This window comes from Pelodiscus sinensis, chromosome 11 (genome assembly GCF_049634645.1).
Source record: "Pelodiscus sinensis isolate JC-2024 chromosome 11, ASM4963464v1, whole genome shotgun sequence".
Lineage (NCBI taxonomy): Eukaryota > Metazoa > Chordata > Testudines > Trionychidae > Pelodiscus > Pelodiscus sinensis.
Genome location: NC_134721.1, coordinates 39,637,516 through 39,659,795, shown reverse-complemented (window position 1 = coordinate 39,659,795; position 22,280 = coordinate 39,637,516). Strand labels below are relative to the sequence as shown.

The 22,280-nt window shown below is 43.1% G+C and overlaps 2 protein-coding genes across 3 annotated transcripts in view; one reads left to right on the top strand and one right to left on the bottom strand.

The window, feature by feature from the left end:
• SHISA5 (shisa family member 5) overlaps positions 1-3,395 on the top strand; it is a 62,059-nt gene extending 58,664 nt beyond the window's left edge. Inside the window, exon 6 of the mRNA XM_075939348.1 lies at positions 259-3,395. Coding sequence (XP_075795463.1) covers positions 259-338 — 80 coding nt within the window. The 3' untranslated portion in view covers positions 339-3,395. The remainder of the gene's footprint in view (positions 1-258) is intronic.
• Positions 2,907-22,280, bottom strand: part of ATRIP (ATR interacting protein) — a 37,825-nt gene continuing 18,451 nt past the window's right edge. The window contains exons 9-13 of one of the 2 annotated variants that reach the window (XM_075939345.1): positions 22,077-22,219; positions 20,189-20,280; positions 15,621-15,704; positions 15,173-15,422; positions 2,907-13,737 (exon numbers count right to left, since the gene is read on the bottom strand). In XM_075939345.1, coding sequence (XP_075795460.1) covers positions 13,670-13,737; positions 15,173-15,422; positions 15,621-15,704; positions 20,189-20,280; positions 22,077-22,219 — 637 coding nt within the window. In that variant the 3' untranslated portion in view covers positions 2,907-13,669. Of the gene's footprint in view, positions 13,738-15,172; positions 15,423-15,620; positions 15,705-15,727; positions 18,619-20,188; positions 20,281-22,076; positions 22,220-22,280 lie in introns of those variants that run through there. The other variant, XM_075939346.1, reaches the window with a different exon arrangement.

The window sequence follows — 22,280 nt, the reverse complement described above, 5'->3', positions numbered from 1 at the left end:
AGGAGAATTTATTATGTAAGTCACAACAGAAATGCTCGATGCTGCAGATGGAACAGGCAAACAGCCTGCCCCAAAGAGCTTCCAGGCTCAGTTCTCAAAGTGGGACTTTCTCAAGTCAGCACTAGGAAATTATTCTCCAGCTCTAGAATGTTGAATCTGTGACTTCTGCAATAGGAACTAGAGCTGTCATTCAAAAGTAAATATAGAATGAAAATATTAATACGTGCTGCTGGGTTGTCTTTTTTTGTTTTTTTTCAGCTGGTGCTGGATTACCCTACCCAGTCAATCAACCTCCCTACAATCCTGCTTACATGGACCCTCAGAAGCCCACCTATTGAATGGATTTTCTAGTGTGTCTGTGCATAACAGTTTTCAAAGCTGTTGTTTACACCATACAGCTGTAGCACATTTTTTTAAATGCAGCAGTCCCTCATCTCTGTAAGGAGAGAAATCTAAATCACTAGCTTTTTAAAATACACTGAGCTCAGCAAGAAAAAAATCACTTGACATTCACTCATATCTCAAGCAGTCATAACAGAACTTGTTCAAAGTCCAGTGACAAAAGGGTGAAGAGCGAATAGTTCAAATATGAGAACCAGTGTGTTATGCAATAATTTGAAGGGTGTTTGTAAAGAATGATCAGAAAAAAAGTTGTCATAAGTATCCAAAGCTGTAGCATTCATCTGCATGCTATTAATTTGAGATACTAATTGTCAGAAAACTTCAGTAAAATGTGACCTTCCTTTTTTCAATTTAACACTTACTAATTTTTTTAAAGGGAAATTTCCTTTGTTGGAAAATAATTGCCTTCAGCAAGGGATAGTGGAACATGTTCTAATAACTTTTTTTCCCCCACACTAGTTGCATTTGCCTTGTGACAACAGGCCTGGGCTTAATCTACCCCTTCTATTCCTTTCTGGTTTTAAAACTTGAAACATGTCAAGTCACTAGGTGTCTTTTCATCTCCTTTGTTTAATTCTTTGTTCTTGGCAAAAAACATTTATCATTCAGTTAAAAATATAAAAAAGCTGAAAGTCCAAGGCTGCTGTATGACAACTATTGGATGAGAATTTGTTTGCTTTATCATTGCAAATAATGACTCTGTTTTAGTGATACTGGAAAAAATATTCACCTTGACAGAAACATGCATTGTCCCTGTGATGGGAAACAGTTTTTCTCAAAATTTCAGAAGAGTAGTCTATGGCCCAGTGTTAAATCCTTCTCACTTGCATGTACAGTAGCTACTTCTAAGAAAAGAAGATGCATCCAATATTCCTGACTACCTCTTGACATCTTGAATGTTCCTTTACAGGAACTTTATAAGGAAAATACCTTGTCTATAAAAATAACTGCTGTACAGCACGTTGAGATCTTTTCCCCAAAGACCAAATCCTGCTTTGGTCCACTGGGTTTAATGAGAGTTTGGACTAAGGATGGCAGGATATGACCACAGAGAAGCAAAGGAGTTGAATTCAGGGAGATCGCACATAGGCATTTTTCTGCCTATACATCCTAAAAGCTTCTTGTCACGATTTCAATGGGCTATAAAAGTCAAAGTCCTGCTTTTCAAATTCAGAATTTGTGCTTACCAATGATTTTAGGCAGACTGCACAATCTGATTTAAAAAAAACCCAAACAACTCATTTCTTAAATTGAAATTAGGCTTTTATTGTCCAGCATTAGCGCTATCTTTAGCTATTCAGTTACTTTTCTGGTTTCATTTGTTTAGAGTTGTTTACAAGAGGCTTGTTCTGTACTTGTGATAGGTTACATACATACATATATATAAAAAAATCAAATTTGTATAGTTGTGATTTTGTCAATGATAATGTTGTTTATCATTTTTCTAGCTGCAAAGTGGTTGTAACAAACTAACCTTCAAAACAGCTTTGGCTGTACTTCCACATAGTATCAGGCATGCAAATATAAATGAATGAGCAGTCTGTGCCTGGGTTTTTAACCTTCATTTGAGGTAGTCTTCAGACAATTTTCAGCAGTTGTCCAGCATTCTGGTATGAAGCCTCATGCTTTCATTGTAAGACAGCACCAAGGATAGCACTGTGCTAACAAGAAGAAATGAGGCTTGGAAGCGTGCACAAAGCAGGGGCGGAGGGATGCGTTATACATGGCATGTTCCTTTTCTTCCCTGCTCTGCAAACAGAAGATTGGGTAGCACTTCAGTATAAATGCTGCACTTCTGAAGATACGGTGGAACAGCTGGAGGGGAGAAAAATGGAGGAGTTTGTCGTTTCGGGGGGGGGGGCATGATTAGGAGAGCAGTAGCACAGCAGAGGAGACAAAGACCATCACAGCAACCAGACTAAGACAGCTGCCAGGGTAGAGGCTGAACAGAAAGGGGCAACTCGTCCACATGGATGACCTGAGATCTGTAGGCGTGGGGCTAGGATTTTCCCTAGTTCTAATCTGTGAGATTAGAAGGTTGTGGCCTCTGCACATTTGTTCTCTCCCATGCTCAAAGTGATAACTCCTTGTGGTACAATTTTGGACATAAGAGGATAATTTAGGTTTCACCATTAAAGGGGAGATTGTGGCACAAGGTTAACTTTGTGTGTAGGCATATACCTGGCCTATGGGATTCACAATCCCTAGCCCTGAGAAAATTGTCCAAAAAAGGAAGATTCATAGTAGAGATAGTATAGACCAGATACTATACAATGGGCATTCAGGATGGTAAGAGAGACATGCTATTCTAGGAGAGAGGGATGTAATCTGATTAGGGATACAGTAGGAATTTCATGTGTGGTATCTTTCTTTCTGTCTATGTGTTAATAAGAGCTATGAGGTACTAATGAAGAACTGCTTAATGAATGAATTATTCCTGAAGCTGGATATGGTGAAGGAGTGGGAAACAGATGCAGATTTGTACATTTCATGTTTCATAGTGGAAGTATTCAACTTAATCTCTTATTCTTAGTGTATTCATCATTAAGATTAATATTGGACCAAATTCTGTTGTTCCCATATAACCTAATGAGTTCTGTTTCCATATAACTTGGGTGTTAATAACATGGGTGTCATTAAAAGCAGAAATTGGCCCATGAAGTCTTATTTTATGTATAACATGCCAGACAAAAGTGGCTTATGCAATGCAAATGTCAAACTGATAGTGTTAAGGGAGAGGGGAAATGGAATTCAAGCTTTAAATGTTTCCAAAGTGGTGTTTTTTTATACTCAGTAAGTGCCCTTATTTAGAAAATGTCTAGCAAATTAAATACAGCAAAATACTCTGTACTAATTTACCATGTAATTCTTGGTTTTTTTCCTCAATTATAACAGTGTTTTATATGTAGTTTGTAGCTACAGGTGAGAAGTATTCAGAAGAACTGGCATAAAATCTGTGCACCTATTTATAATAAATGCAAATGTTTGAAGTATATAGTGTCTATTTGGTTTACTTACTTTCCAGTTGAAAGTTGCCACATTTAGAAGTGTGCTTCTACAGCTACATGTTGTTGTAGTGCGTTTGACAGTTCAAACATTTGTACTTCTAGTCATCTTGGATGGCGAACTTCGATCTGGCAAAAATGGGCATGGGAGGGACAGGGCAATTTCTCTGCTATCTTGACAAAATGTTCAAACATTTAAAAGGACCATCTGTAAGGCACTGGATTAGAATTGAAAAGTTACATTGGTGGCATTTAGGCAACGCATTAGGAAAGCCTAATGAAGACAACAGAGTAGAGACTTAAACATCCACTTGGCTTTAATCAATAGGGTAGTGTGCCTTACCTCTTCCATGTTAGAATGCTTGAGCTAATACACACTAGCAAATCTCTAGTGTAAACAAGGCCTATGAGTGAGTGGAGCATGAAGACGATACTTTTTCTGACTCTGCCCAGAAGAGCATATATGTCCAAATGAGGTGATTTTGTTATATGGATACTGTGCACTAGAAACTGAATGTAGACTTCTTACTCATTTCATAAGGGCCATTGAGAAGTCTTGAGTTAATGACAACTGAAGGGTTCTGAGTCCCATTATTAGAACATTGAACTGTCTGGCTCCCCATAATCTCTACTTTCAAAAAACGTGTTTATGTAGGCTTTATTTATCTTGGAATAATCAGGAGTTTCCCCTGGAACATAGCAATGGGTTGTATATAGTTTGGTAAGTAACACACAGGTGAAGTGTAGAAACTTAACTTCACATTGTCCTCTCAACTAAATTGTTCTTGACAGATGAGAGTCAGCAGATCATAGGTACAGTCCAATCTCATACTATAGGTAGCTAGTCTACAAAACAAGAATGATACAGGTTGAACTGTGGTTAACCAGGATTCCCTGGTTCGGCAGGACCATGGCTGTTCCAGGAACAGAGAAGGCTGTAGGCTGGACTCCCCGCAGCTGGACAGCCTGGCACACCACAGCTGAGCTGCTAGGTACAACCCAGCAGGGCTGCCTGGCAGGAGCCAGGAGTCTGGTGCACTGCAGTGGGGCTGCCTGGCTTAGCAGGAGCAGAAAACTGACAGGGCAGCAGAGGAGGGGAGCAGCCAGGAAGCCAGCAGCTGGTCCAGGGCTGGGGTGGCTGATAGCAGGGGGCAGATGTGACCTCCTGTAGTCTGGCAAAATCCCTCATCCGGGACCAGTTAGGTGGAACCTGTAATGTCTAGGCTGGAAACTGTATCAGGGTCTATTAAGATTGTAGTAAATCAGTAAATGCAACCAATTTTCTGATAACCATTTACCTACAGTCATAGCTGATGTTTTTCCCCTTAACTTGTTTCTTTTGTCTATTTTTTCCACAATTCTACAATAATACGGTTTCTTCTTCCAGTGTTTGCTCATGTCCATTCCATGTAGCTGTGCACGCAGCGTACACGCACCATCAGAAATGTTTCCCTTAGCAGTACCCGGTCAGGCCAGCAGGGGAGTCCCCTCCAGCAGCACTGGTATACCAGCCAATATATACCCCTGCTGGCCCTCCGTCCTCAGTTCCTTCTTATTGCCCCCCTGTGACGGTCATTGGAATGTGCTCTTGCTCTCACTAGCAAGCGCCGTTTAGCAGTTAACTCGTTTCTAAAATTCTTTGTTCTAATTTCAGCAGTTACGGTTCCTATCAGTTCTCTAAATAGTTGTTAAGTGGTGTTTTCTAGTGCTAAGGACCCACCGTGGTCCTTGCTATGCGTGCCCAGTGCATGCGACTGGGCATGCCTGGCCCTCAGGGCTTCAAACTCTGTGAAAAGTGCCAGAGGCCTATCAGGACCATGGGCGGCACCGATCGAAGCCTACGGCACCGGGCGCCTTGGCACCAGAGCCTAAGAAGCATTGTTCCGCTATGGTTACCTCCTATGCTGCTCCGGGCCCAAGCGTGGCACTGCCTACAGGGCAGGCACCAGCAGCGACCTCAACCCAGGCCCATGGCCTGGCACTGGACCCGGCACCAGAGCAAGTGTCTTGACCAACACTGAGCGCAGTACCGGCCACTGCAACCGCTGGCTCTGTTCAGGGCCTCCTGGGCCTGGCCATGCCTCTGCCTCCCTGCTAGCTCCAGGGTAAACCGGAGTTGATGGCTCAGCCTCATCGGCCAGATCACCAACTGTGTCTGCCTCCACCCCGCCATGGTCAGCGTCAGAGTGTTCAACTGACTCAGAAACGGAGTCCACGTGGTGGTCCAGGGGATCCAGGTCCAGGTCCTGGCACCAGTCCCACTCCTATCGATCACGGCATCAGAGTACCTCCGCTCATCAGCAACAGCATCCTGGTACTGGTGATACTGCAGTCCTGGCCCCCACATGCTTCAGGCCCATCTCAATGGCCGTTTTGGACCCCATGAGCCTACCATCAGAGCCAGGGCATGGGCCCCTCTAGCTGGGAGTTGGTCCTTTCTGGTCCAGGGCATCCGCTTTGATGATCCCATTGACCTGGTCGCCCACATCAGGGCAGTCACTTCCCCCAGGCCAAACCTCCCCAGAGCCCTCAGAGACGGAGGGCTGGATGGTCCAGCCACCCATAGGGCCCTTACTGGCTGCCTCTCAGGTCCTCTAGCAGGCCGAGGTCCCTGTGGAGATGGGGCCAAAGGGGTCCTCATCCTCCCCCAACGAGGCCCTGGTTGACACTCTCCCTTCCATGCCCACCATGGCAAACCCCGGTTTCTATCCCACTGACAGACAAGAGGGCCAAGCACCAGTACTTCATGTCCTAGGAAGGGAACGAATATCTCTACTCCCATCTGCCTCCAGGGCCCCTAGTCAACCAGGCGCTGAACTAAAGGGAGAGGCAGGGACAACCAGGCGCTAGCCCCAAAAATAGGGACATCAAGAAAATGGACTTGTTAGGCAGGAAGGCCAATGCAGGTTTCACTGTCTCGCTATGCCTATAACACCTGGGTCTCCATGGCTAAGTTCACCAAGCTGCTCCCCAAGGACTCTCGGCCCGCATTTAGAGTCCTCTTGGAGGAAGGCAGGATGATTTCTAGGGCCATGCTCCAGGCTGCCCTCGATGCAGCTGATGCGACTGCACGTGCCAAGGCTACGGGCCTGGTTACTCAGCGACCAGGAAGAGCGTGACCAGGAACAGGTAACAGGAGAGTTTGGAGAGGGAGGTTAGAGGGCACTAGTGACTTGTGTCCTTCTTTAAAACCTAACTCTTAGAATAATCTATACTCCAGAAGTTTAAAAAGAATCCCAGTTTGTACTTAAACTTATTCATTACAAACATGGAGACAGAAGCCCAGCAGCAGAGTGGGGGCTATCCTGTTTATTGCATTGTGTAACATGTATGATTACCTGCCCTGTGGGCAGGTGGCGTATGTGTGCACCCATTGCAAGGAGCTCCTGACCCTCAGAGACCGAGTTCGGGCTTTGGAGGACAGGGTGGCTGAACTGGAGGAGCTAAGGGAGGTAGAGAGCTATGTTGATGAGACTTTACGGGACACTGTAGTACTGTCCCACCTCCAGTCTGAGAGCCCCAGTGTTCTTAAGGAAGATGAAAGTCTCAAGGGAACAGAGCATTCAATGGGAGCAGAGGGAAAACATCCCGTAGTTGGGACCCTCCTCCCAGAGGATGTTGCGGTATCCTCTCATACTGAGGATACCTCTGATGGGAAAGGAATGCCAGTTAGGAAGGGACAGGTGTTAGTAGTTGGTGATTTGGTCATTAGAAACATAGATATTTGGGTTTGTGATGACTGGGAGAACCGTATGGTCACTTGCCTGCCTGGTGCGAAGGTTGCGGATCTCTCGAGGCATCTAGATAGACTTATGTGTAGTGCTGGGGAGGAGCTGGTGGTTGTGGTACCTGTAGGTACCAATGACGTAGGGAAGGGTAGGAGAGATGTCCTGGAGGCCAAATTTAGGCTGCTAGGAAAGAGACTGAAATCCAGGACCTCTATGGTGGCGTTCTCGGAAATGCTTCCAGTTCCACGCGCAGAGCCAGGTAGGCAGGCAAAGCTTCAGAGTCTCAATGTGTGGATGGGACGATGGTGTAGGGAAGAAGGGTTTAGATTTATTAGGAACTGGGGACATTTTTGGGAGAGGGGGAGCCTATACAGGAAGGATGGGCTCCACCTAAACCAGGGTGGAACCAGACTGCTGGCACTAAACATTAAGGCCGTAGAGCAGTTTTTAAACTAAGAGATGGGGGAAAGCCGATTGGGGCGGAGATGCATGTAAATCGGAGAGAGACTTCTCTTAGAGGAGAATCCGTTGATAGAGATTCTCTAAGCTGTAGTCGGAAAGAGAGGAGGGGAGAGGGCAAACCATGGGCCAGAGCTGACAAACAACCGCATACAAAGGAATCCAATGCATCAGGGAAGGGCAGACAAATAACCAGTGGCAAATTTTTAAAGTGCTTGTACACAAATGCTAGGAGTCTGACTAATAAGATGGGTGAACTGGAGTACCTCATATTAAATAAGGAGATAGACATAATAGGCATCACTGAAACCTGGTGGAATGAGGAAAATCTGTGGGACATAATCATACCGGGATATAAAATATATAGAAAGGATAGAGCAAGCCGGGTGGGTGGCGGAGTGGCACTGTATGTGAAAGATAATGTAGAATCAAATGAAATAAAAATATTAAATGAATCAACATGTTCCATAGAATCGCTATGGATAGAAATTCCATGCTCCAATAATAAGAAATTAGCAGTAGGGATATATTACCGACCACCTGACCAGGACAGCGATACTGACATAGAAATGCTGAGGGAGATTAGAGAGGCTACCAAAATAGAGAACTCTCTAATAATGGGGGATTTTAATTACCCCCATATCGACTGGATACATGTCACCTCAGGAAGAGAAGCGGAGATAAAATTTCTCAATGGCTTAAATGACTGCTTCTTGGAGCAGCTGGTACAGGAACCCACAAGGGGAGAGGCAATTCTCGATTTAGTCCTGAGTAGAGTGCAGGATCAGGTCCAGGATATAACCGTTACAGGACCGCTTGGGAATAGTGACCATAATATAACAACATTCAACATTCCTGTGGGGGGAAGAACACCTCAGCAGTCCAGCACCCTGGCATTTAATTTCAAAAAGGGGAATTATACAAAAATGAGGAGGTTAGTTAAACAGAAATTAAAAGGCACAGTGACTAGAGCCAAATCCCTGAAAGCTGCATGGAAACTTTTTAAAAGACACCATAATAGAGGCCCAACTTAAATGTTTACCCCAAATTAAAAAACATAGCAAGAGACCTAAAAAGAGAGTCACCATGGCTTAACCACCATGTAAAAGAAACAGTGAGGGACAAAAAGGTATCTTTTAAGAAGTGGAAGTCCAATCCTAGTGAGATAAATAGAAAGGAACATAAACACTGTCAAATCAAGTGTAAACATGTAATAAGAAAAGCAAAAAAAGATTGAGGAACAGCTAGCCAAAAACTCAAAAAGAAATAACAAAATGTTTACGTACATTAGAAGCAGGAAGCCTGCTAAAAAGCCTGTGGGTCCCCTAGATGATCAAGCTATAAAAGGAGCAATCAAGGACGATAAAGCCATTGCGGAGAAACTAAATGATTTCTTTGCTTCAGTCTTCACGGCTGAGGACGTTGGGGAGATTCCTGAATCTGCACCGTCCTTTGTGGGTGATGAATCTGAGGAACTGTCCCGGATTGAAGTGTCATTAGAGGAGGTTTTGGAACAAATAGAAAAACTTAATGTTAACAAATCTCCGGGACCAGATGGCATTCATCCAAGAGTTCTAAAAGAACTTAAATGGGAAATTGTTGAGCTATTATCTGTGGTTTGTAACCTATCCTTTAAATCGGCTTCCGTACCTAATGACTGGAAGGTAGCCAATGTGACACCAATATTTAAAAAGGGCTCTAGAGGCGATCCTGGCAATTACAGACCGGTAAGTCTAACTTCAGTACCGGGCAAATTAGTCGAAACAATAGTAAAGAATAAAATTGTGAAGCATGTAGAAGAACATAATTTGTTGGACAAAAGTCAACATGGTTTCTGTAAAGGGAAATCCTGTCTTACTATTCTGTTAGAGTTCTTTGAAGGGGTTAACAAACATGCGGACAAGGGGGATCCAGTAGATATAGTATACTTGGATTTTCAGAAAGCCTTTGACAAGGTCCCTCACCAAAGGCTCTTGTGTAAATTACATGGCCATGGGATAAGAGGGAAGGTCCTTTCTTGGATTGAGAATTGGTTAAAAGACAGGAAACAAAGGGTAGGAATAAATGGTAAATTTTCAGAATGGAGAGGGGTAACTAGTGGTGTATCACAAGGGTCAGTCCTGGGACCACTCCTTTTCAACTTATTCATAAATGATCTGGAGAAAGGGGTAAGCAGTGAGGTAGTAAAGTTTGCAGATGATACCAAACTATTTAGGATAGTCAAGACAGAAGCAGACTGTGAGGGACTCCAAGAAGATCTCACCAAACTGAGTGATTGGGCAACAAAATGGCAAATGAAATTTAATGTGAATAAGTGTAAAGTAATGCACATCGGGAAAAATAACCCCAACTATACGTACAGTATGATGGGGGCTAATTTGGCTACGACAAATCAGGAAAGAGGTCTTGGAGTTATCGTGGACAGTTCTCTGAAAACTTCCACACAGTGTTCAACAGCAGTCAAAAAGGCAAATAGGATGCTAGGAATTATTAGGAAAGGGATAGAAAATAAGACCCAGAATATCTTACTGCCCCTGTATAAAACTATGGTACGCCCACATCTGGAATACTGTGTACAGATGTGGTCTCCTCACCTCAAAAAAGATATTTTGGCCTTGGAAAGGGTTCAGAAAAGGGCAACTAAAATGATTAGGGGTTTGGAACGGGTCCCACATGAGGAGAGGTTAAAGTGACTAGGACTTTTCAGTTTAGAAAAGAGGAGACTTAGGGGGGATATGATAGAGGTCTATAAAATCAGGAGTGGTGTGGAGAGGGCTGATAAAGAAAAGTTATTTATTAGTTCCCATAATAGAAGAACTAGAGGACACCAAATGAAATTAATGTGTAGCAGGTTTAAAACTAATAAAAGAAAGTTCTTCACACAGCATGTTGTCAACCCGTGGAACTCCTTGCCAGAGGAGGCTGTGAAAGCTAGGACTATAATAGAGTTTAAAGAGAAGCTGGATAAATTCATGGAGGTTAGGTCCATAAAAGGCTATTAGCCAGGGGATAAAATGGTGTCCTTGGCCTCTGTTTGTCAGAGGCTGGAGAGGGATGCCAGGAGACAAATCGCTTGTTCACTGTCTTCGGTCCACCCTCTCTGGGGCACCTGGTGCTGGCCACTGTCAGTAGACAGGATACTGGGCTAGATGGACCTTTGGTCTGACCCAGTACGGCCGTTCTTATGTTATAAGCCACAGCTCCTGGATGCAGGGTTCTGAGGTGGCCCCCTGAACCACAGAACACTATACAGCAGTTTTTGTACAACAGGCAGGGCGGGGTTGTGTGTTTCAAAATGTTGTGATGCTTACAATTACCATCTCAAGCACTGTCCTGAATGCAGAAAGTAATTACCAGCTACTTTTTCAGTGAAGGTTCACACAGTACATTATCACATTAAATGGTGGGCCAGTCAATTGAAAGTGGATCTCTTATGACTATACACCGATAAACAGTGAAAAATACCGTACCTTGTGGTATGGTAGCTGTGTTTACCACTTAGATTCCAGAATTCCTGGATGTACCGCAATATGTTTTAAGTGTTTAAAAAAAGTGAGAGTTTTTTTTTTAAAAACAGGCTTCCCTTGTTGGCAGAGCCATTTTGAAGCCTCTGTACTCAGAGGAGATAAACTTCTTTTTAAATCGGAGCTGAGCCTTAGCCACATGAACATAGCAGCTGGTCCTTTCAGAAAAACAGAAGCACCTTTTGTAAGACTTGCAGTTCAGTTTCAAAAGTGGGATGCTCTGTGATTTGTTGGGCTCAATGCAAACAATGTATCTAGGACCATCTCCTATTAGATTGCAGACAGTTATCAAAAGGAGCTGCCCTGCAGCGAGGCGAGCCCAGGGTGGAGTGCGCAGCCTTAAGGGGAGCTGCTGGCACGTGTAACACACAGGAGATGTGCAATAATTGCACAGCCCTGCCTGACTTGGGACAGGGAGCCACTTTGCAAGGATCCCTGCTCCATCTGTGCCAGAAGCTGCCCATGATGGGTGAGATTTGACTCATGACCAGTTTGCAAGTGGCACCTCTGCAGCTTCACATTACATCCTGATTCTGCTTTGACAGTACAGACAGGCTAGCAGCACCATGCATGAGCCCAGGCCTGTCCACCACTGCAGTGAAGGGATGCTCCTAGGGGGCCCTGCCCCTCAGAACATGGAGCCCCACAGGCTTGGTTTATACAGGACTCTCCTCTGCCTCCCTTTTAGGGTTGCTAACCTGTCAGGACTGTCCCCACAGCGCCAGGAATTGAGATTAATCTTTAATTAAAGGTGATGTGATGAAACCTCCAAGAATTCGTCCAACCAAATATGGCAGCCCTCCTCTTGTGAGCAGCATATGGTGTGCTAAACCCCAGGCACAGAAGCTCCTGGAGCTCATTAGTGCACACTTCGGGAAAACCCTGCTGGCTACCATGGGGCAAGGGGGAGGAGGTGGGGGGGAAATGTACAGAAGGGAGAAACGCTCTACATCCCCTCTTCTGCACTCCAGGTCCTTACCTCCATACACCTGCTTCTACACCCCATTCCCACCCCTCGCTTCAGGAGTTTCTGCACATTTCAATGGTAAGTCCACTGCCTCGCCCGCATAAACCCAGCTCTGATCCCCACAGCATCACTGCCTCAGTTCTTTCCTCTTTTCCCCACTTTTGCTCCTAAATCAACAGCATTATGACCACCGTACCACGTTTAATTCCCTAGATTTTGGAATTGAGATGCAGCATTACCAAGTTATTACATTAGACCATCAGAGCTGTCCGACCTTTTGTTAAAATACATACTTGCACTGATACAGCTTTGAGACCTTTTCTCTTCTGTGCACTTTTAAAAGACCAGCAGTTTCATCAGTTCTTCAGGGGGAAAGATGCATTTATTTCATTTTTCAAGTTCCAGAAGTCTCTGCAGAATCTTATTTAAAAACTGCAAAATTTTTAACCTAGTTTACATGACTCAAACCACCTTAAATCTATACAGGTTAAATTAGACAAATATATTCTGTACATTTTTGCTACAGCTAGAAAATAAGCCGTATCAGAACTCTCATCTGTAAAGCAAGTATGTCACCCATGATGCTCTTTAAAAAAACAAAAAACAAAAACCACACAACCCTTTTTCCTCTCTGTGAAGGTACAGTAGATTTGTATTGATTATAGCCACTTCATGCAGTTACGGTTGAAAGCCCGTCCCCCTCCCCCCCACACACATGCACAGCTGCAGGTAGTATCAGATGTTGCAAGAGAAGCGCACATACCATGAATCCACTGGAGAAGTCATTCTTCAGTGACGTAGGAAAGAAAGACATTTCCCAATCTACTGCCTTATCTTTACACTCCTGCACAAGATGGTACACTGCTTTTTTAAAAAAGGTTTGAGAGTCCCTTTTCCCACCATGCCATGCCAGTGTTCCTACACATTGCCAGTTATGAAATTCAGAAACACAAGTGTCTTTGGTCATAGTTGCAGGGGCACAGTAGGTTTTAATACTTTTTTGAAGACAAAAGTTGCCAACTATGTAAATGCAATACATACATTTTAAAAATCAGAATGCTCAGTATTAGAACGAGCGAAATCTTAAAGTGGGCCAATCCCAACATGCAGTAATGTAGACAAACACAGAATTGAGACAATACACGCTTTAAAAAAAATCTTGATTGTTATCAAGTTACTAAGATCTTGGGACTCAGCACATTCAAGACAGTAAAGACTTAATCATAGTAACTGGAAAGTGTTTGAGTTTGAAGTTTTAACTTCATTCACAGCAAGTTGGTGCCAAGGTTAGTTCCATGTCACTTATTTCAAGTATTTTTACATTGTAAAATTATCAAATAAAACCTTTAAGTTTAATTATATAGTATCAAAAATATTTGATATCAAAATCTGAATTTATCTAGCAATTGAGGTAAAAACCCTCAAACTTTTATATGTGAACCATGCTACATTTAAGTGACAATAATCACACATCATTAATTGAAATGTTTAGCATACACAGGATATGTTCAGGTTAACTGACACGCATAATAGCTCTGTTGCCAAGTAAAAAGAATTCAGATGGGGTGGCTTGGTGATGAATTACTAGCTGCTGTCCATTTCTTGATCATCTACTTCTGGCTCAGGAGGATACAACTCATCCAAAGCCAGCTCTGAAACAGAGTATCAGAATATAATTTTAAATACTTTAATAGAGGAATTTGATTTAAGTATAAACAAATATGGTTAAGAACATAAATGAGCAGACTATTCAAGAAAACAACACTCTGCTCCAGAAGTCTCCTCCTCCCACTCCAGCTCCAGCTCCCCCAAGAACACTTTTCAAACGACTTCTATCCTGGCAAAATCCAGAAGGTTTGATCCAGTCAAGTATTCTAACACACACGGTATTTTCATTTTTTGACTTTTCACTTCACAACCTAATTAACTCTTGATTCTTCAATTTTGATTCTGGATTTTGCAAGATAAAAATAAAATAATTGATTGTTATATTTAAGCTGAGTGTTTCCAAATCTACCCTTGGTAAACTGTACTATTTATACAGGATGAACCTCCCAAAACTGAGATTCTCTGGTCCTGCTGCACCACGGACGTTCCAGAACAAGGGAATCCTGTCTGGGAGCCCCAGGGACAAGAGGGCTGGTGGCTGGGGCGGCGGCAGCCTGGGTTGCTGCCACTGGAGCTGCCTGCTGGGGCCAAGGCAGCATGGCAGCCCAATGGTGGAGGCAGGAAACTGGGACCGGCAGCAGGGCAGGATGGTCAACTGCGGGGGGTCAGTAGCAGGGGACCTCCCCTGGTCCAGCAGATTCCCTCATTTGGGACTGGTCAGGTCCCTAAGGTGCCGGACTACAGAGGTCTGACCTGTAGCATGCACAGAAGTTTAGGGCTAATTTTCATAGTTTACCAATTAAAATTTCCAGATAGTCTTAAAAAAGCCACTATCCCGGCAGCAGACTACATGTGGTGTTACATGGAAAATAGAGTCAGAACTTCAACATCTCCAGGACATAAAAGTTAGTGAAAATGAACACTTCTCATTTGGTAAGAATGGATACAGTATTAAGGAAGAGGAATGCGCAGACCACTGTTCAGCAGTGTGAGAGGAGACAATATTGGCATTGGGAAAGCCTGCATGCTCTACCGTTCTAGGTGCAAGAAAGCAACCCCGAAGAGAAAAATGTGAAATTAATGAAGCAGACACTAAGATGCATCAACAGATTATTTAAATCTGGTGGCATAATTACTAGCTCAGAGGATTTCTAGAGCCTAACATGGGAGCCAGCAGATGTCAGCATCTGTTACAAGATGCACATTCAAAATTTACATAAAATTCATTATTTGTGCCTGCTGAGGGACAGATTCATTACGAACTGTATCTATCCTTAAACACAGAGGACAGTCAAACATGCCAGAGAAGCAGGCAGCCTTCTGCAGGAAGGCAAAGAGTTGGATCTTCTTATGAAACACTATCCCAAAGTCAAGCAACACAAACCCCATACAAACCCCACCCTTTTGAGAACGGTAGAGTAGTAAGAATGGATATTGTGCATTTGATTTTTAAGTATTTAGTTTCAGGTAAGAGCTTACCTTCAGAGGCCTTCAGATTTGGAGTTTTTTTGAGGATGGCTCTGACACCAGACATGGCTTCATCATATTGATGGAGAACTTCCAGGCAATGCTCATGAAACATTTTATCTTTCTGAGACAGACTATGCAAGAGCAAAACAGTGTCCCGTAAAAACTGAACAATTCGATCTTTATACGCACTTAAGTTGCTCTCAGACCTTCTAATCTTCATCCATTGCCTATGCAACATTATAATAAGTGCCTTGACTATCTGCAGAAGAAAAAAAAATTAGAAGATTTTCTAACTTTTTTTGTTTTTGCTGAAATTTGGAGAGTAAGTCATTTCTCAGTCTAGCAGAGAAATCCAAGCTTTGTCTTAGAAAGCATTGATTAAAGGCTCATAAATCACTATGTTGTTACTAACAATATGAAGTGGAATTTGTCTTTTTTAGCAGTTCTAGTTACATACCTCAAGGCTGCACTGGCAATCTGTACCAAGGAGTAACAAAGATGGACTGGAGCAGCGCACACACTTAGTCAGGAATCTAACAGTCTAGTACAAAAAGATGCAGATTGTATTACACTGAGAACTGGGATTCTAGAGATTTAGCAAACATGATCATGCTGCAAATAAAGGGGGAATGGCATTTCAATAATAGTTCCAAAGACTGCATAATTTTGAATAAAAGTCTACCTGACATAGCTCTACAAATCTAACACTTTTCCAATGAAACTTACCATTTTAATCATCCTTGTGACCAGCAAGCAAAACCTCCCTAACACTCTGGAGAGAAAGGGGGACAAAGCTTGTAGGTAGTGATCAATCACTAGACTTGGAAGGGACCTTGAGAGGTCATCAAGTCCAGTCCCCTGCCCTCATGAGAGGGCCAAGCACTGTCTAGATCATAAAACAGAATGAACTGAATGTTCACAGCAGACAAAACCCAAACCTCAGGTGCCTTGTACATTCTTGTTCAAGTTACACTGACAGAATAAAAAACTATAGTAAAGACACACTGAAGTTTAAGAACAGGGCTCAATATTAACAGTTTCTCTCAAACCAACTCCATGAATATACAATGGTAAAGGAACAAAGATCAGTAAGCCTTTGCTATGTGTTAATACAGCAAGTGATGCAGTAACAGATCAGAGGCCAGCTATTCCATACTAGTACCAGGGATGTAAGTAACTAGTGACAATCTGATAAGCATATTGGGAGAGTCAACTAGTGATTCGACTAGTCACTTCCCTCCCCCTTGCTGCCTCTATCACAGAGAAGCAGCAAGGGGGGGAGGAGGGGAGAGTAGGAGCCGGCTCGGGGGGAGGGGGGGGGGGAGAAGAGAAGCTGGCTTAGAAGCCAGTCCCCCCTCATCCCCCCGAAGAACCATCTCTGCAGGCAGCCAGGAGAGGCGCAACGTCTGGGACTGTGTGCAAGCCGGGAATCAGGTGTCCCAGCTCACGCCTGGTCCCCCCTGCTGCACTTTGCCTTTTAAAATTTATTAATAAATTTAAAAAAGACAGAGTCTCAGTGGGGTTAGGTTCCAGGGCCGGGAGCTAACCCCATGCAGCTCTACAGTTACCCCTCTTATCAAGTATGGAAATTCCATCAACTACTCAATTAGAGGATTAAATGCCATTTAACATTCTTAAATGGTACTCATATGAGGGCAGAGATAGGGTTCAGAGAGACTAAGACAAATTGGAGGATTGGGCCACAAGAAATCTGATGAGGTTCAACAAGGACAAGTGCAGAGTCCTGCACTTGGGAAGGAAGAATCCCAAGCACTGCTACAGACTGGGGACGAACCAGCTAAGTACTAGTTCTTCAGAAAAGGACCTGGGGGTTACAGTGGATGAGAAGTTGGATATGAGTCAACAGTGTGCCCTTGTAACCAAGAAGACTAATGGCATATTAGGTTGCATTAAGAGGAGCATTGCCAGCAGATCCAGAGATGTCATTATTCCCCTTTATTCGGCTTTGGTGAGACCACATCTGGAATATTGTGTCCAGTTCCGGGCCCCCCACTACAAAAAGGATGCGGACGCATTGGAGAGGGTCCAGAGGAGGGCAACCAAAATGATTAGGGGGCTGGAGCGCCTGACCTATGAGGAGAGGCTGAGGGAGTTGGGTCTGTTTAGTCTGCAGAAGAGAAGAGTGAGGGGGGATTTGATAGCAGCCTTCAACTTCCTGAAGGGAGCTTCCAAAGAGGATGGAGAGAGGCTGTTCTCAGTAGTGACAGATGGCAGAACAAGGAGCAATGGTCTTAAGTTACAGTGGGAGAGGTCCAGGTTGGATATTTAAAAAAAAACAAAACAAAAAAAACCACCCACTATTTCACGAGGAGGGTGGTGAAGCACTGGAATGGGATATCTAGGGAAGTAGGAGTCTCCACCCCAGAGGTGTTTAAGTCTCGGCTTGACAAAGCCCTGGCCGGGTTGATTTGGTTGGGACTGGTCGTGCCTAGAGCAGGGAGATGGACTTAATGACCTTCTGAGGTCTCTTCCAGCTCTATGATTATGAAAAAACAAGATCTCCCACTTTTTTATATGGGGAACGGTGTCTGGCACTGATTTATATATAAAAGCACATAATAAAATAAGGTTGTACTCAAATAATTTGCACTCAGATAGCACAGTGACTATAGTACAATAACTTAACAGAAAAAAATCTGTCATTAACACACTGAGGAAAAGCCAAGTAGTTTCACGAGGCATAAGGGATCAGTCAGCAAAGGCTTCCCCAGCTGACTGATCTGCGTCTAGACTACCACGTTGTGCCAGATCAGCTGATCGTCAGCACAGCGCGGCGGCCATGTTTATTTTAATGAAGCGGGGATTATTTAAATCCCTGCTTCTTTGCCTACTCTGGGTAAACTAGTTTACATGGCTCCGTTAACAGAGCCATGTAGTCTAGACATACTGGGGGGGGGGGGGGGGGGGAGGGGTGACAGATGATGTGGGAAAAGCTGAAGTACTCAACTGTTTCTTTGCCTCTTGTCTTCACGGACAAGGTCAGCTCCCAGACAAATGCACTAGGCAATGCAGTATGGGAAGGAGGTGGACAGCCCTTGGTGGGGAAAAGTTAGGAAATATTTAGAAAAGCTAAATACACAAATCCATGGGCCTGGATTTAATGCATCCGAGGGTACTGGGGGAGTTGGCAAATGTCATTGCAGAACCTCTGGCCATTATCTTTGAAAACTCGTGGAGATCGGGAGAGATCCCGGATGACTGGAAAAAGGCAAGTGTAGTGCCCATCTTTAAAAAAGGGAAAAAGGACAAACAAGGGAACTACAGACCAGTCAGCCTTACCTCAGTCCCCAGAAATATCATGGAGGGGGATCCTCAAGGAATCCATTTTGAAGCACTTGGAAAAGAGGAAGCGATCAGGAATACTCAACGTGGATTTGCGAAGGGCAAGTCGTGCCTGACCAATCTGATTAGCTTCTATGATGAGATAACTGGGTCTGTGGGAAGTCAGTGGATGTGATATACCTTGACTTTAGCAAAGCTTTTGATACCGTCTCCCACAATATTCTTGCCAGCAAATTAAGGGAGTATGGATTGGATAAATGGACTGTAAGACGGATAGAAAGCTGGCTAGACTGTCAGGCCCAATGGATAGTGATCAATGGCTCGATGTCAGCTTGGCTGTCAGTTTCTAGCGGAGTGCCCCAAGGATCTGTTCTTGAACTGGTTTTCTTCAACATCTTTGTTAATGACCTGGATGAGGGGATGGATTGCACCCTCGGCAAGTTTGCAAGTGACACTAAGCTAGGGGGAGAGGTAGATATGCTGGAGGGCACGGATAGAATCCAGAGTAACCTGGACAGATTAGAGGATTGGGCCAAAAGAAATCTGATGAGGTTCAATAAGGACATGTGTAGAGTCCTGCACTTGGGACGGAAGAATCCCAAGCACTGTTACAGGCTGGGGACTGAATGGCTAAGTAGCAGTTCTGCAGAAAAGGACCCGGGGATTACAGTGGATGAGAAGCTGGATATGCATCAATATTGTACCCTTATAGCCAAGAAGGCTAATGGCATATTAGGGTGCAATAGGAGGAGCATTGCCAGCAGATCTAGAGAAGTGATTATTCCCCTTTTTTCAGCTCTGGGGAGGCCACATCTAGAATAATGTGTACATTTCTGGGCATCCCCCACTACAAAAAAGATGTGGATGCATTGGAGAGGTCCCAGCAGGGCAACCAAAATGATTAGAGGGCTGGAGTGCATGAGCTATGAGGGGAGACTGAGGGATTTGGGTTTGTTTAGTCTGCAGAAGAGAAGAGTGAGGGGGGGATTTGATAGCAGCCTTCAACTTCCTGAGGGGAGGTTCCAAAGAAGATGGAGAGAGGCTGTTCACAGTAGTGATGGATGGCAGAACAAGGAGCAATGGTCTCAAGTTACAGTGGGGGAGGTCTAGGTTGGATATTAGGAAAAGCTAGTTCCCTATGAGGGTGGTGAAGCACTGGAATGGGTTACCTAGGGAGGTGGTGGAATCTCCAGCCCTAGAGGTTTTTAAGTCTCGGCTTGACAAAGCCCTGTCCGGGTTGATTTAGTTGGGATTGGTCCTACCTCGGGCAGGGCACTGGACTTGATGACCTCCTGAGGTCTCTTCTAGCTCTAGGATTCTATGATCTGGAAAGCTAGAAACTATGCTTCATTTGGCAACAAAGTTGGCCTGGTACCTCCATCCCTTATCTCATTTTGTGGTCACTTTGGGGGTTCTCTCAGGGTCTACTATGCTGGTTATCTGTGCAGAACTGGGGCAACACACACACAGCTAACAGTTATCAACATTCAACAATGTATCAGTGAGGATGAAACTAAAACTAATAGTACAAGAACACGACCGAGTAAACCCTTAAAAAATTACATCTTAATTTCAAATAATTGTTCCTGAAAACAAAAAAAAGTTTAGTTGTTCAATACAGAGGCAGATAACTTCAGCCAAATCACTCTTGGGCAGTGCTCAACAGTTCCTCCATTTTCAGGAAACAAACAAGCAGCATGTATGAAGAGAGTCTTCACTTACCTCTTGTTCCAGCTGAAACCAAAGCATTTCAGGTGCAGACTTATCTGGTCTTGAAGTGATATACATGTACAGTGCAAGAAGGAGACAGGTGTCTGAAATTATATTTATTTCATTAAGTTCTCTATTATGTGATAAGTTTGTTGATACAAATATCTTTTTATCCAGTAAGAATGGACAGTCCACTGGTTGAGATGCTCATGAGATTTGGATTCAATTTCTGGGCAACCCTGGACAAATCACTTATTCTCTCAGTATTTCATTGTGTGTAAAATGGGAGATAGCACTTTCCTACCTAATGTGAGTGTTGTGAGGGTAAAGACAGCATGGTGAAGGGACCATAAATACTTAGAAAAATTAAAATGTTGGAATAAGTCCTAGAACTTTTAGCTAAGCAATGAGACTGACAGTAGTTCCAACTTCACTGTGGAGGTAAGGAGTTGGCTCTCTCCATTCTTTTATGCCCATTCACAGAGCAAGAAAATTTAAGGCATAGGACCAGAGACCAAAAGAGCACACATGTGTATAAAGAATGGAATACATATAGGACTACAAATCTCCAAGAAACCCAGTTACCTTTTACAATACATTATAAAAAAAAATAAATAAAAAAAAAAAAAAAAAAAAAAAAAAAAGCACCACAATTGTTCAACGGTTTCTGGGGGTCAGTTACATAGAGGTTTATTTATCAGGACCAATAAACAGGGTCTAATGACTAGGGTAAGTGTTTAGACAGTTTTTGTTTTTTGGTGTTTTTTTGGTAAGTATATACACAGAAACCACAACAAACTATACATAAACTTCTCTTGATGTGTTAACCATTTGCTACCCAATATTAACCTAATTCTTGAAGCATTTGATTGTATATAAATATGAATAGTTAAACATATTATTTGTATTACACGGATTACAAAAAAATGTATAAAAATTCCATTTTGTTTTAAATCTTATTCTGATATTCTTTAACGGACAAATAAACTGAAGAAAAAAAAAAGAGTAAGATAAAGAACAAAAACTTTAGAGGATGGAAAGTGGAGACAAGTAGGAGCATACACATTTAATAGAACCATTCAGATACTTCCAGGAAAGCATTCCTTATCTAAGAATTTGGGAAGTGAAAGGTGGATGTATTTCTATTACAGTATAACATTCCTGCTATCATGGTCAGGTTTATGTCGTCTGTTGCTTTTTGGGATTTCCATTTTTGTAGCACTAGTCATAGTTAGTGCTCTGCTAAACCAAGTTTTTCATTTTTATTCCAGAGACCAGCTCTGTCCTGTAAAGCCACGTGCCAATTAGAGGAAATTTGATTTTTACTTCTCAATAGCACTTTTACATATTAGCCTAACATCTTGAATATACACCTGAAAAGTAGTGAGGAGAAGTCCATGTGGTTTTTAAAATACAGGTTGAACCTCTCTAGTCCAGAACTCTCTGGTCTAGAAACATCCGCAGTCCAGAATTATTTTAGTTAGATAGAGGTCTGCTTTTCATGGGTGTGGCCAAGTTTCCCGTGGCTCCATAAAGTTTGTTACAGCCTCCAGTCCTGGTTCTCAGTGTTCTGTTATTTAGCTCTAATTTACCCCTTGCAGCCCAGAAAGCAGTGGAAGTGTTGGCAATGCTGCTAGATATATTAACTTTCCATGGTCCAGAAAATTTCTCTGGTTCAGAACTGGTCATGTCCCAAGGGTGCTGGACTAGAGAGATTCAACCTGTATCACATTGTTTAAAATTAGCATCAGCTGGCCAGTTCTCAGGTAATATTGCATAATTAGCTTTTCTGAGTTAGTAACTGGAGCAAAAAACTTATGTATAAAAATACTTCAATTTTCAACTCATCTTCATAAATAGGATGTTTAAGAAGTATAATGATTAATAATTTCACTCCTACCTGAGTGACAACAAAATTGAGCAGCTAGTTTCTGGTGATGAATAAGCATGGCCAAGAGTCGCACGGTCAGATGGACAGCAGACAAAGGTATCTCAGGACACACAACGTGAAGCAGAGTATGGCTACTTAGCAAGTGCCAAAAGCTTTTAAAAGGAAACCAGAGTTAGGAATTTGTCAAATGACGATTTTGGGCAGCAAATCATT